The 13347-nt window shown below is 39.4% G+C and overlaps 1 protein-coding gene across 3 annotated transcripts in view; it reads left to right on the top strand.

Moving 5' to 3' along the window:
* The window catches only part of syt1a (synaptotagmin Ia), a 252824-nt gene that overhangs the window by 185767 nt on the left and 53710 nt on the right, over positions 1-13347 (top strand). For all 3 annotated transcript variants that reach the window (XM_074697777.1, XM_074697779.1, XM_074697778.1), the window contains one exon: positions 1490-1693. In XM_074697777.1, the coding sequence (XP_074553878.1) occupies positions 1519-1693 (175 nt within the window). In that variant the 5' untranslated portion in view covers positions 1490-1518. The remainder of the gene's footprint in view (positions 1-1489; positions 1694-13347) is intronic.

Here is a 13347-nt window from a genome sequence, read left to right as displayed (position 1 = left end):
ATGTTCATAATAATAATAATAATAATAATAATAATAATAATAATAATAATAATAATAATAATAGTCATTTTATTATTGTCATTATTATTATTATTATTATTTAATTGTTATAAAGTATATACAAAGTATTTTATATATATATATATATATATATATAAAGTATTATTATTATTATTATTAATAATAAAAAATGATAGTAACAATAATTCTAATTAAGTTAATTATTTATGTATTATGCATCTTTCATTTTTTGTTTGTTTATTTATTTATTTTATTTTATTTATGTTTATTTATTTTTATGCATTTATAATTTTTTTTATATAACTTTTGAGATGCCTTTAAGAAACATCTATAAATATTAATATTACATGGAGATGCATGGACCAGATACTTGGTGAAGATTTGTTAATATTTTACAAGTGTTTATTTAAATTTAGACTTTTGATTGTAACTCAAACACTGGATGATATTTTTTGTCCAGAAACACTTCTAAAACTTGTTTAGAGGGAGATCAGAGAGGCATCAACGGGAACAGGAAGTTCCCTACAGGAGCTTTAAAGTCATACTTGGTAGAAGCAGCTCATTTCAAAACAGTTGTGTGAGGATAAATTAAATATTGTGGCATGATGCGTCATGCAGGTGTTTTTAACCATCCAAAAAGCCCAGAGAGATAAAAACATGATGATCATGAAGCGTACCTCAGTCTGAAATGAGACCTAGTCATTGAATATTTCTAAAAACATCCATGTGCAGGTGTTAGCCCCTCTTTTCTGTACCTTTCCTCTATGTGATGTGTTTATAATCACGCTCCCTGTGGTTAACGGTGAATCCATTAGTGGTAAAATCATCCACTGCTTTTACTCTGATTATCCTGTGAATGGGTTTGAAACACTCAGAAGTGAATGACAATGTGCTTCGATGTTAGCCCTTAGCTCTGACAAAGACTTCACATGAATCAGGAGGAGGAAACGGTTCTTATCCTGCCCCACATACATCAACAGAGACACGAGTCCAAACATTCAGCACAGTCTCATAAAGCACGTTAACACGCATGATGCATTTTACCCTTCTTCCTGAACACACAATAGAGCTGAGGGTAAGATAAACACACCTGTTGTGTTCAGAGACTCTGCTGTGTTAGGATGAGGGATCTGGATTTTTACAGACCCTCCTGTGAGACTTGATGTGCAGCAGAGTTGTGTGAGAGTCGTAAATAAGCATTTTATCCAGGCTCTGAGATGCTAATCTGGAGTTTAAGCAGAGACTGAGTGTCTTTGTTCTGAATTCAGCGAGCTGGCCGACTCATCGTGGACCCCAGCTGATGTTTACCCAGTCCAGATCAAGCAGCTGCTCACATGCTCTGCATCAGCTCAGTCGTCTGACGCGGCATGCTCACTGCCTCTGACACACATCTGTCACAGCAGCAGCAGAAAACACCAAATCTAACCCTCTCTGTTCCCTCTTTCTCTTTTTTTTCCCACTCCTCCAGCATCTGCCGGGCTTCCCAGCATCGCCACCATGAGTGAGAGTCGAAGGGAAGCGCTGGCGGCGGCGGCGCCTTCGGCCACCACCGCCTCTTCTTCCATAGCCGGCTCCAACACCACCAACATGACCGGCCCGGGGAGCGGAGAGAAGGACGAGGCCTTTTCCAAGCTGAAGGACAAGTTCATGAACGAGCTCAACAAAATCCCACGTGAGTCCATCCCCTTTGAAGTTTTTCAGTGCTTGAGCCAACGATTGTGAAATTTCTCTGGAAATTAGAAATTATTCAAACTCAGATTGTTTCCTGACGAAAAAAGTCTTACACCTCAGGTAAACTCCATATTACACAGTTAGTTATTATATGTTGAATCCCCTGGTGTCAAAGATCATGTGTAGAGTTGGAGCACAAGAGAAAAATTTACTCGGTTGTACAATCTTTTGTTTCACAATGAAACTGCCTAGTTTAAATTTAACAAATATGTTTACGTTAACAGAATTTAGTGACCAACCAACCACGGGTGTAACTTTTTACCAGCATCATCACAAACCCAGAACCATCTGGACCTGGCATTGTCCTCTGTGCACAACAGACCAGTGTATTTTAAGAAGATCAATCAAAGCAATGAAGAGGCTAATTTTAATAACAACATTTGAGCGTACTGTGCTGCTCACCCACATACTCACTTTTTGTCTCTCCCACTATGTTATATGTATTATATTTAAACAATGGATTAAAAAAAACCTCATTGGTTTCAAACTGACCTGAAACATGAAATACGTCAAGCTCATCTGGAACATAAAAAGAACATGATTAAAAACCTTTCCATCAGGGTGCAGGTGTGTTTTTCCTGCTATCTTTAAAAGAACACCTGACGTGTTTCTGCAGAATCACTGCTCTCTCCGCTCAGATGAAACCACTCAGTGCTTTCAGCGTGATTGAACGATGACTCAACCCTGAATGTATGTGAACTTTCCCGGCTGACGCACATGAACAAAAACACACACATCAGGTGAACAGGTTACCTCTGCCTCCTTTATTTCCCTCTCAGCGAAACGACACATTTAAGTATTTCCAGCTCTGAAAAGATGGAAACGTCTGCGTGAATTATCTCATGACAGAAGTAATCACATCTGAAGAGGAGAATAAACATCTGGCAACAATAATTTATGAGTTTGACATGATGAATTGTTAAATTGTGTGTGACTGACTTTATCACCCGCTGGTAGAGTTTCTCTTTTTCTGTCTTATTGAGTCAAAACTGTCTCTTCATTTTCACACTGTACATCTGCTCCTGGCTTTTTCAACACTTTACACATCATGATTTACTCACTGCAGGAGCTGACTCTTTTGAATGAGACATCCTGTTTTTTTTCCTGCTGCTGGACCAATTCACAGATCCTGAATCTCCTCTCACTGGCTCCTTTATATGATTTGAAGTAGTGAGCGGTTTCTATTAGTCATGGTTCTTCAGAGTCCAGGCATGAGCTGTTCCCACTGTCTCTCGATCGTAGGATGTAGTCGTGTTTTGGGGGAAATGCGGCAACATTAAATATCTGAATATTGATATAATATTTACTTATACTATATCTAAATTGTCATATTTATGAATCTAAATAATAATACAACTTCATACAAAAACGGACTTGAATTGTGGTCTGGCTGCTTCCCAGCTCTGGCAGGTTGCAGCAGATGCAAGGCTCCTAGTTTTTCTAGATGCCAGAGCTTTGACGTGTCAGTTTACAAAAAGAAACAGGAAGTCGGGCTCAGAAACGACCAAAAAACACAGTGACCCTCAAGAGACATACCCAGAGTCTTCCTCCGTCCTCCCCTATCAGTGATGTTTTGTTTCCAAATTAAAAAAATCAAGCCTGTAGTTCCATTCCTGTCCAGCAGGGGGATGTTAGTTACAACCACAGACTGTAAAAAAAAAAATTAAATGGACATCATCTTGCTTGGCTTGAGGTCTCCACAAAAACTGCTCCCCCTGGTGGCGGGCTGCAGTATAGGTCAAAAAATCCATCTCCCCAGTCATTCCAGATGGGCTGTGGTCAAACTTTAATAATTAATACACCTCATAGAAATGTTTCTCACGTCCGATTGTTGTGGTGATTTGAAGATATCATTTGGCTGCCTTGTATTCAAGTCCTCTTTTGTCTGAAAAGTTTGTTTTCATTAGATATAAGAGGTTAAAAACAAGGTTTTACTTCAAGTTTAACGATGATTGACAGCTGACGTTCTAATTTCTTTTGAGGGATTGTAAAATATGTCAGGAGGTAAAGTCGAGAATTGATTAGACTCTAAAAAGAAAATAAAAATCATTATTTTTGTCACCTGGCTCCACTCAGATTCTCTCACAGCCTCTACTGCTAGACTCTTCACCATCTTCTTTCTAAAGGCGTAACAGCACAGATAGGTTTGAAATCAGGTGGTGTTTTTACCAAAATAAAAGACCTAGTTTCAAATCAAAAGCTCGGGTTTTTGCTGGGCTTTGGTTACCACTGCATGAACAAAGGATTTCCTGTGATATAAAATAAGAAATATGTTCAGCTCTGAGATTACTGAAATCTGCTCCATCTTATCACCGAACATCATCCATTTTGCCTCACATAGCCTGAGTGGACAACTCTCTGTCATTATTTTTTGAAGCACAGTCATCGATTTGTTATTGTCTCCCAGTTTCGTTTACCATAGGCAGAAAAGTTTTCAGAGAGCGTCTTTAAAAACACGCCGTCAGCTATACAGGATTTTTAAATTACTGTTTTCTCAGCCAATCCCCTCAATCAGAGCACAGAGTTTGCTCCTCGCTGCTGCCAGGTCGGTGATGAATGCCTGAGACTTGTTTACTCCTCCGAATATCGATACTGTCTGGAGAGAGTCAGGTGGAAGATTCAGGGAGAGGAGAGCTGAGCGCTCGGCGCTGCCACCTCTGTCAGGCTGCTGAAGTTTCCTTTTGGGTTTGTAACCCAGTTTAGGCTCCGCTGGCTTTGACAACAAATCTCTGTACATCAGACTTTCTAAATCTACTTCAGTGGTTATAGTTCAGCTGAAGTCCTCACTGTATTTCTGTTGTTCTGACTGCAAAAAACGGAATTCTTATTAAGTGTTTTTGTCTCATTTTTAGTAGAAAATGTCCTTTTAAACTTGATATGAGCCACATTTACCTGACCAGTACAGAAAAATGTCTTGTTTAGTTTAGTTTGGTTTAATTTGGTTTAGTTTAGTTTGTTTTTATGTCATAACATAACATTAAAAAAAGAAGTCCAATATGAAACAAAAAAAGTCTTGAAATGAATGAAAAGGAGCAGAAAGAAGAAAAGTCTTATGGTATCTGCATTATATATATATATATATATATATATATATATATATATATATATATATATATATATATATATATATATATATATATATATATATATATTATTTTTATTTTTTCTTACAGAATGACAATAATCAAGGAAACCCTAATCCTAAAATTACAGTGCAACTCAAGTGCAAAAGTACATCAACAAATGAAGAACAGAACCAAAACAAACACTCTCTTGATATAAATTGTTATAGTGTTATAATTTTGCCCTGTTATTCATTTTACTTTATTTTTGTTTGTTTATTTTTTTTCTATTTCAGGTGCAAGGTTAAGAGGACATTTCATCCCTGTATTTGTCAACTTATTCCCTGCCATTGACATCTATAGACGTCATACAGCTGTTTACTGTGTCTATAGAAGTATATTATGTTTTTCATCAGGGGGAGGCAGGGTCTGACGGAGTTTGTTAATCAAAATCCTGCTCGTAAACTACTGTGGGTGAGAGCGGTGCACTCTTTTGATGAGAGCTCAGCATGGATATGAGGAGAAGATGTGAGATGACAGAGACATAGAGAGACGCTGCAAGTCAGAAAAGTTCAGGCAGCTCATGCTCCAACTGAGGATGTGTCGCGGTAGTTCAGAGAGAAAGAGCGACGCCAGAGAGACACCTTTAACTGTTATACTGTGTTCCGTGAATGTGGCTCTGAATTCAGGTTTTTCAAAAATTGCGACTCCTTTTAAGTTGTAGTTACTTCTCCTTATATCAAATCCACACTGAATGTTAGATGGTGGCAATTTTTGGTGAGTTTTGTACAAAACTTGCAGCATTATTTGGCTTTTGTATCATTTAGCTTTTAAGTTATTTAAAGAGCAAAATGAGGTCTGAATTTCTTGTAACAAGTAAAAAAAGAAAACCTGCAAATGAAACAAGACGAGCATTTTTTTCTTGTTTCATTGGCAGATTTTTTAAAATTTGTTACAAGCAATTAAGACCTTATTTTTGCCTTTAAAAAACTTGAAACAAGACATTTTCTAGACTGATCTGTTGAATGTGGCTCATATCGAGTAAAATACAGACAAAAACACTTGGTAAGAATTTAGTTTTTTGCAGTGCTCAGACTCTGCGTAAATGTCAGTCAATGTTGAGAAATATCCGTCATGAGGTCACCGAGCTTCATGTGTCATCTTCGAATCCAATGACAGAGATTAAAAACTCAGATAGCTGCAAATAACACCTGAGATAGAAAAAGAAAACACCAATCAAATGTGACGAAGATGAAAAAGAGGAGGAATAAACGTCTCGCGTCCTGGAGATCAAATCCAGAGCCTGCACTAATAACTGAAATCGATCATCCTGAAGCGTCACTCAGATGTGTTTGCATCAAAAAATGAACCTTTCATCAGGTTGAAACGATCCAGCCATCAAAGGAGCATGACACACACACACATATTCACACACACACACACTCTAATCGGACTAAACCACATTGTGACTTCTCATTGAGCAGCGAGGTCGCCTCGGAGGAAACCAGCGTATCGGATTTCTTGGTAAGTTTTCTAAACACCCAAGGCTTCACTTCCCGATAACAATTAACCTCTGAACGCGCGGCTGTTTGATCCGTGACCGCCGCCTCCTGCAGCCATTACTTCAAATATCACAGACGAGCGATTGACATTTCAGGAAAGTAAATAATGGTATCAATTTTTTCCTCCTTTATCTGAGGATTTATGCTTTCAGGCAGCGAAAGGCTCCCTCACACTTCTTTAAAACCCTGGAAAGAGATTGATCTGGAAGTCTTTTCATCAAAAAAAACTCCTAAAGTCTAAAATCTGGATTTTCTGGTTTAAATTTCCCCCAAACATGAATGATTTCACGTTTCCTGCTGTGCCTCTTTTCTGCTGACTGAAGCAAGCGTCAAGATCTGACACAAGACTTCAAACTGGTGTTTCCGCTTTGAGCAACAGGGAAAGAAAAGCAAAGATCCATGAGTTGTTTGACTTTGAGGCCGCTCAGTCGCAGACAGCAGAGTTTATTAAAAGGGATTACGGTGGAGGCTCAGCAGAGCCGTTCATCTCTGCCTGCCTGCTGCTCTGGCGACAAGCCTCGACACAAACTCTCGGCCCTCGCTTCTCTAAAGTTTGCTACAGCCGGTCCAAACCAAAGCCGGATCAGATCCAGGCAGAAGTCAGAGAACAGATGGGACGGAGAGCCTTTATGTGCTCTGGCCTCGGTGGAAGTTCAGGATATTTTGGTGCCATTTGAAGACGATCGCAGTGACACCTGTGGCGAGAGTCAGAAGTGCTGTCCTGTGATTAGACTCAGTTTCCCATGAGCCCTTTCACCTACTGTGGTAAAGATGTAAATCTTGCCAAGACGTGCATTTGATCTTTTTTTTAACTCTACTTTTCTTTGTTGCCGAGCAGACACTCGTCCACAGAAATCCTTCACTTCAGATAAAACCACAAATCTCTTCCCTCTCTGACAAACTTTGCCGTCAGGTCTTGTGTCATCGACTTTTAGTCTTTGTGTTGTACGTGGATTTGTGTCCTGGACGACCAGTCCACAGATACTATAATAATATAATTTAGAAACAACACAATTTGATGCTGATAATCTCATTTCAAATCATGGATTACGATCAATGAGTTCAAGAAAAACTCAGATGTGTTGCCAACTCCTCAGTAAGAAAAGTCACTTTTGGTTGTCTTAGAAATCACCTTATTATGTCATTGTCTAATTGACATAGCTGACCATTTGGAGTGACAAAAAGTGAGTAAAAAGTTGGTAAAATATGTTTAGAACCACAACAAACTTTCTTCTGTCCATTCTTGAGGATTCCTAATGTCAAAATATCAACACTCCTCCTTTGTCCAGGTTGGGGTCTGGTAAAAGTGACCCCAATGAGACAACCACATGCATTATTTATGTGAATAGAGTGGCCTGCTCTGGCTGTAGCTGAGAGGGACTGCTGATTAAGAATGGTGAGGAGCCTGCAGCAGCACTTGCCACTTATTGAGAACATAGAATGTAAAACAAATGGACATCATCTTGCACGGCTTGAAGTGAGTTTGCCACAAAAATTGCTCCCCCTGGTGGCTGGCTGCAGTATAGGTCAAAAAATCCATCTCCCCAGTCAATCCAGATGGGCTGTGGTCAAACTTTAAAAAATTAGTTCACCTGGTAGAAATGTTTCTCACGTCTGATTGTTGTGGTGATTTGAAGATATCATTTGGCTGTCTTGTATTCAAGTCCTCTTTTTTTCTGAAAAGTTTCGTTTTTATTAATTATAAGAGGTTAAAAACTAGGTTTTATTGATGATTGACAGCTGCCGTTCTTGTGTATTTTTTCTGAGGATTATAAAATAGGATGGGAGGTAGAGCCAAGAAGAGATTGGACTACGACAGAAAAATAAATAATAATTTTTGTCACCTGACTCCACTCAGATTCTCCCATAGCCTCTACTGCAGACTCTGGTTGCCATTGGCGGCGCCTCTGACGCGGGTATTTTGGCTTCAAAACCGTACAATTGTAAATGGCGGAGCCACGCTGTCTACTCTACAAACAGTCTATGGTCGGGAATGACAAGATTGATTCATGCTTTAATGTCAGAGTCCCTAAACCTCTAAACTAAATTTGCTAAATTTAGCCACAAATTTGCTAAGGTGTCTAAATTTGCTAAATCCTGGATTTTATACAGGTATGTATGTGAAAGTGAGATTATGTCATTACTTCAGAAGTCCTCACAGGAATTTTAATAAGTGGAAATTTTGTTTTCTGATTAGAACACTGGGTTACTAAATGCTTAATCAGCAAAGAAATGACACAAAATCAAAGAAACAAGCACAAGAGCATAGAAGTGAAACCAACAAATGAAGCAAAACAACTATCATAAAAGTTACATTATGCAGGTAGTCTGCAAGATTAAAGCTTTCTAAAGGAGGGGACGGGCAAAGGTGAAATTTTGCTCAAGCATCAACCGTGCTGCAAGGTAATAGGACTTTAGAGGCAGTAAGGAAATAAATCTCACTGACGGTCTCTTTAAATCACATTTGTTGCTGTAGGACTGATTCTCCCTGCACTTCTCATCATCATCAGGTTTAATAATCTCACAGGGTGGTGTGTTTACAGTCACAGCCCGGTGTGTGAGTCCCCCCGCTGCAGACTCACTGTTAGCTTAACCAAACCGCAGCAGGCAGAGGGCGCGGGCTCACTGTTGCTCTCGTAAGCATAACAAGACATAATGTCAAGGTTAATTGACCAACAGGGTCCTGTCACATCAGATTAGTGCGGGCCGCTGGAAGTGGATATAAAGCAGATGCAGTATTAAACACACTCACATGCACACACTGCCATTTTAACACACACACACCGAATCTCTCTCAGCTCGTAAAAGCTTTCTAACGTAAAGTGCTGCGAGGAGGACGAGGCTTCAGGAGACAGATGAGTCAGAGCAGAGGCCTGGTTTCCGTCTTTATGACAGAAATATGAAGTATCTATGAAAGTAGGAAGAGATTTGTACATTTTCCAGCAAATAAAAAGTAAAGCTTGAGATATTTAAGAATTAAATCCTGCATGGTTCACATTCACAGAGTAATCAGCAGGTAGGGAGACTGTAAACACGACAACAGTGAGAATGACTTCAGTCTAACATTATTTTACATTTTTAACCTCCCCAGCCTCGGTTTTATACGGATAAGGTCTTTATAAACACTGTGCACTATCTACAGTCTAAAGAGCAGAAAGTGTAAAGCCTGTGAGACTCTCTGCTGCTCTCTGAACTCTGTCACAGCTCAGAAATGAAATCTGATAAGCTCTTCTCAGGGAACCCAAACCCTGAACTGTGCTGAATCACAGCCAGAGTCGGTCCAGCCAAGGTTTCTACACAGAGTCTGTTTCCTTTACTGCTGGATAAATAAAGCTCTGTCACTCAGAAATCTAAAATGCTTTCACAGGATGGAGTTAATGATTCAGACATTTCTTTACATACGTGTTAAAAACCTCTAATTCTTTCAGTTTCTCAAATCTGGATGGTAAACCACCCACAGTTTTCACTTCCTGTACTTCTACTTCTGATTCCACCTCTTTGTTGATACAACATCTGAAAGACCAATCCTAAAACATGGTTGTTCACACATTAAAAATGAGTTTTATGAATAAAAAACTATAGGATGTACTCTGAGAGATACGAAAACCGCTGGCTGTGGATCAGGAGCTTGCCATCAGAACCCAAAGACGTTTTTCCGCATATATCTTAAAGATATATGACTCATATCTTAAGAAATCTGTATGTACATTCCATGAAGTGTCATGTTGAGATTTGACACATCATGGAGCTTTTTAATGTTAGGAATGCTCAAAAAAGAGAGTCTGAATAGCATGATGCTACTCTGCCTTCTTGTATTCCCTCTGCTGCTGGGTTAGCATGGCTACCTTGTCCATCTTATTGGAGATAGATCTTACGTTCCCAATAACAATGGATGGAATGACAGGTCAATGTCGTCACTTCTTAGCTCACACCTGAGAACCAGCACGTCGGCCTCACCTCCTTCTCCTCACCTTGTGGGGAAACATCCGGCCTAGCACCAGTTAGCATTGACATGATACAGACTCCTAACAGCTGATTTCACATGTAAACAATGCAGCCATGGTTACATGTAGGATCTCCAGACAAACACAGGAGCAAAAATAGTAAAAAATATCACTGAAGACAAAACCAGTTTGGTGTCCATGACCGACAAATGAGCCATACAAAGTAATGATCCACTCCAAATGCAAAGATGCTGGAAATAATATTTGAAAAACCTAAAATGAGCTCCTGTGAACATCCTATTTTGCAAAACAAGAAGGATTGGGTACAGTGCTCTGTATTTTAGTCCTGGTTTCTAAAGTACAGTACAGCTTTCTCTGTTTCCTGCTCTGGGTTTCACCCGGTCGTGTCGTTTTGATAGCGCTCCCGAAATGTGATTTGAGCCTTGAAGTACAGCAAACATGGATTGCATCACGGGCGGCCCACCCATTAGAGAAACTCCATTTTCCACGGCATGTCGCTCGGCTGAACAGGAGATAAGTGCTGCTGGTTGAAGTGGAGTGGCGAGCCAGGAATACTCGCGCTCCCTCTCACTCCTCACTCCATTTCTGCCTCCCGAGGAATGAGACACACAATGTCGTTAATTAGGGGATGCTTTTATTGCTTTCTGGGACTCAGGTTCCTTTAATTAAGGAACACAGAAGTGCCTTTCACTGGAAGACGCACGCCTGATGAGTAAGATAAGAGCGCTGTTCATGGGTTGATTTCTACTGTAACTGTCTGAATGGAATTTCATCAGGCGCTGATGAAAAGCTGTGGAGTGACATCAGCGTGTGGCGTTATGAAAGAGACGGTTTTTATTCGGATTCCTTTTAATCAACGATTTCATTTCGGAGCAGAATAAATATATATATCACCATTTCTGAGTTCCTTCAGAGGGGGCTGCTCACTGCGCTGGTCTGAAATAGGAAGCTGTCACATCAGAGATGCTTCCATTAAAAACGTCTCTTCAGGTTTTCAGTTTGATACATAAGGTGAAGCCTGAGCTGCTGTAAACATCACTGAAAATATTCAGAAAGAAGAGTATTTAGCTTGACAGGTTGGGGAAAATCACTTCTGATTGATTACCCATGAGCAGTGTGTCAACATTGCTCCTTGTCTCCCAGGTATCACACAAACCATTTGTTTTATTTTGTCCAAAAAAGAGTCAGAGATCATGCCCTGTAAGCTCATCTTCTCTTCCTTTAGGAAACAATTTTTTTTTTTTTCTCTTGCACAAATAGTAGAGGTGTTACGGTAATGAGAGCAGCTTGCATCAGTTATTGTCTGTGATGGGGCTGTTGTTGCACCTGGATTCCTATACAGTACCATAACACTCCGGGTACACTGCAAAAGTCTTTTAAAGCAGATAAGTGGCTCAGTTTGCTGGGCTAACTCACAATATTATATCTGAAGAGAGAATATTACATCAAAATACAGAAATTCCTGCCTCAAATCCATCTATCCCCGCCTGGCCCACTCAATCTGGCTTTCATTCATCTTATCTTTTAAATTAATGTTTGAACTTTTTATCCATCCATCTTTATCCATTTTTTAAAATTATTTTAGTTGAAGTGTCAAACTATGTTTTGGGCGTCTTGAAAGGGGCCTTAAAATTAAGTGTTTTATTATTATTAGAGCTGTCTCTTTAAGGGGTTAATTAGATTAAGTACACCACAAATTAATGCATTTTAAAAGTTAACACAATTGACTTTATTAGCTGCCAGCCATTTTCAGAGCATCTTGAACGATCTTTCATGACCCAAGTAATCTTGTTTTCTATGACTCTGTAAACACCAAAACTACCTAAGAAGAGTGGACGTGCTTTTTCTGATCGCGTTCGTCTCGGCGCTCCATCCGTGATCTCTGTCGTCTTTTCTCACGATGGCGCCGCTCTTTCTCTCTGAACTACCGTGACACATCCTCAGTTGGAGCGTGAGCTGCCTGAACTTTTCTGACTGGCAGTGTCTCTCTATGTCTCTGTCCTCTCACATCTTCTCCTCATATCCATGCTGAGCTCTCATCCAAAGAGCACACTGCTCTCACCCACAGTAGTTTGCGAGCATGATTTTATCTAATCTATAGACGCCGTAAACAGTTGCACAACATCAATGGCAGCCAACATGGACATTTTAATACTGGCTTGTTGAAAAAAAATATGGATTTAAAAATCTTCTCTTCCTTGTGTATTAATTTGATTTGTCTTGCACTAATGTCCTAGAATTCACGTTCTTTTTACCGTCTTCTTACCTTAAGCAGATATGAGATAAAAATGTGATTAATTCGATTAATTAATTACAAATCCTGTAATTAATTAGATCAATTTTTTTAATCGCCTGGCAGCACTTCTTATTATTATTACATATAGAATAGGAGCACGTATTCTACAAACAATCTAACTCTGACATTTCACTCTGTTTTTCTAAGCAAGTCAAAGCAATAAAAGTTATTTAGCTTTAATAAAGGTTACAAAATAATTAAAATTCAAAGTTTTAAATGCTAAAAAGTTAGAATGGAAGTGACTTAAGAATCTTGAATAAGCCCTCTTAATGTGATTGTCAGTCCTGAGTTAAGCAGGAATCTAACAACAATGTAAGTCAAATAATTGAACCGCTATATATGTCTCACAGATTGTGTAAAAAGAGATTTGCACACTTAATTGAAACCATTGTTCCCGCACATGTCCAGGTTGTAGAGCTATCAGCAGCCAGACTCTTAAGTAAGGACGCTCAGCTCGTTAAGGGTATGATGATTGATGAAACCCAGACAGGATTTTTCTCTCGTCATGTCTCTAAACCTGTTAAATCCTTCCTGACCCTCAGTTTCTCCTCTTAAAGTCTCAGTCCGCTCAGAGTCTCATAGTCACCAACCCACCCAGTGTCAGCTCCATCCCCTGCCCCGCCTGCCCCGTGGCTCGGTTAAAGCTGTAGATCCTAAAGTTATTTTCCAACATCACTCACAGTTTTTCCTCAGAGGAGAGTGCTTATTGA

Source organism: Halichoeres trimaculatus, unplaced genomic scaffold (assembly GCF_033239565.1).
Source record: "Halichoeres trimaculatus isolate MK-OKI-2021-1 unplaced genomic scaffold, fHalTri1.1 fHalTri1_scaffold_21, whole genome shotgun sequence".
NCBI lineage: Eukaryota > Metazoa > Chordata > Actinopteri > Labriformes > Labridae > Halichoeres > Halichoeres trimaculatus.
The sequence above is the reverse complement of the archived record's forward strand: the minus strand, read 5'-3'. Positions and strand labels throughout refer to the sequence as shown.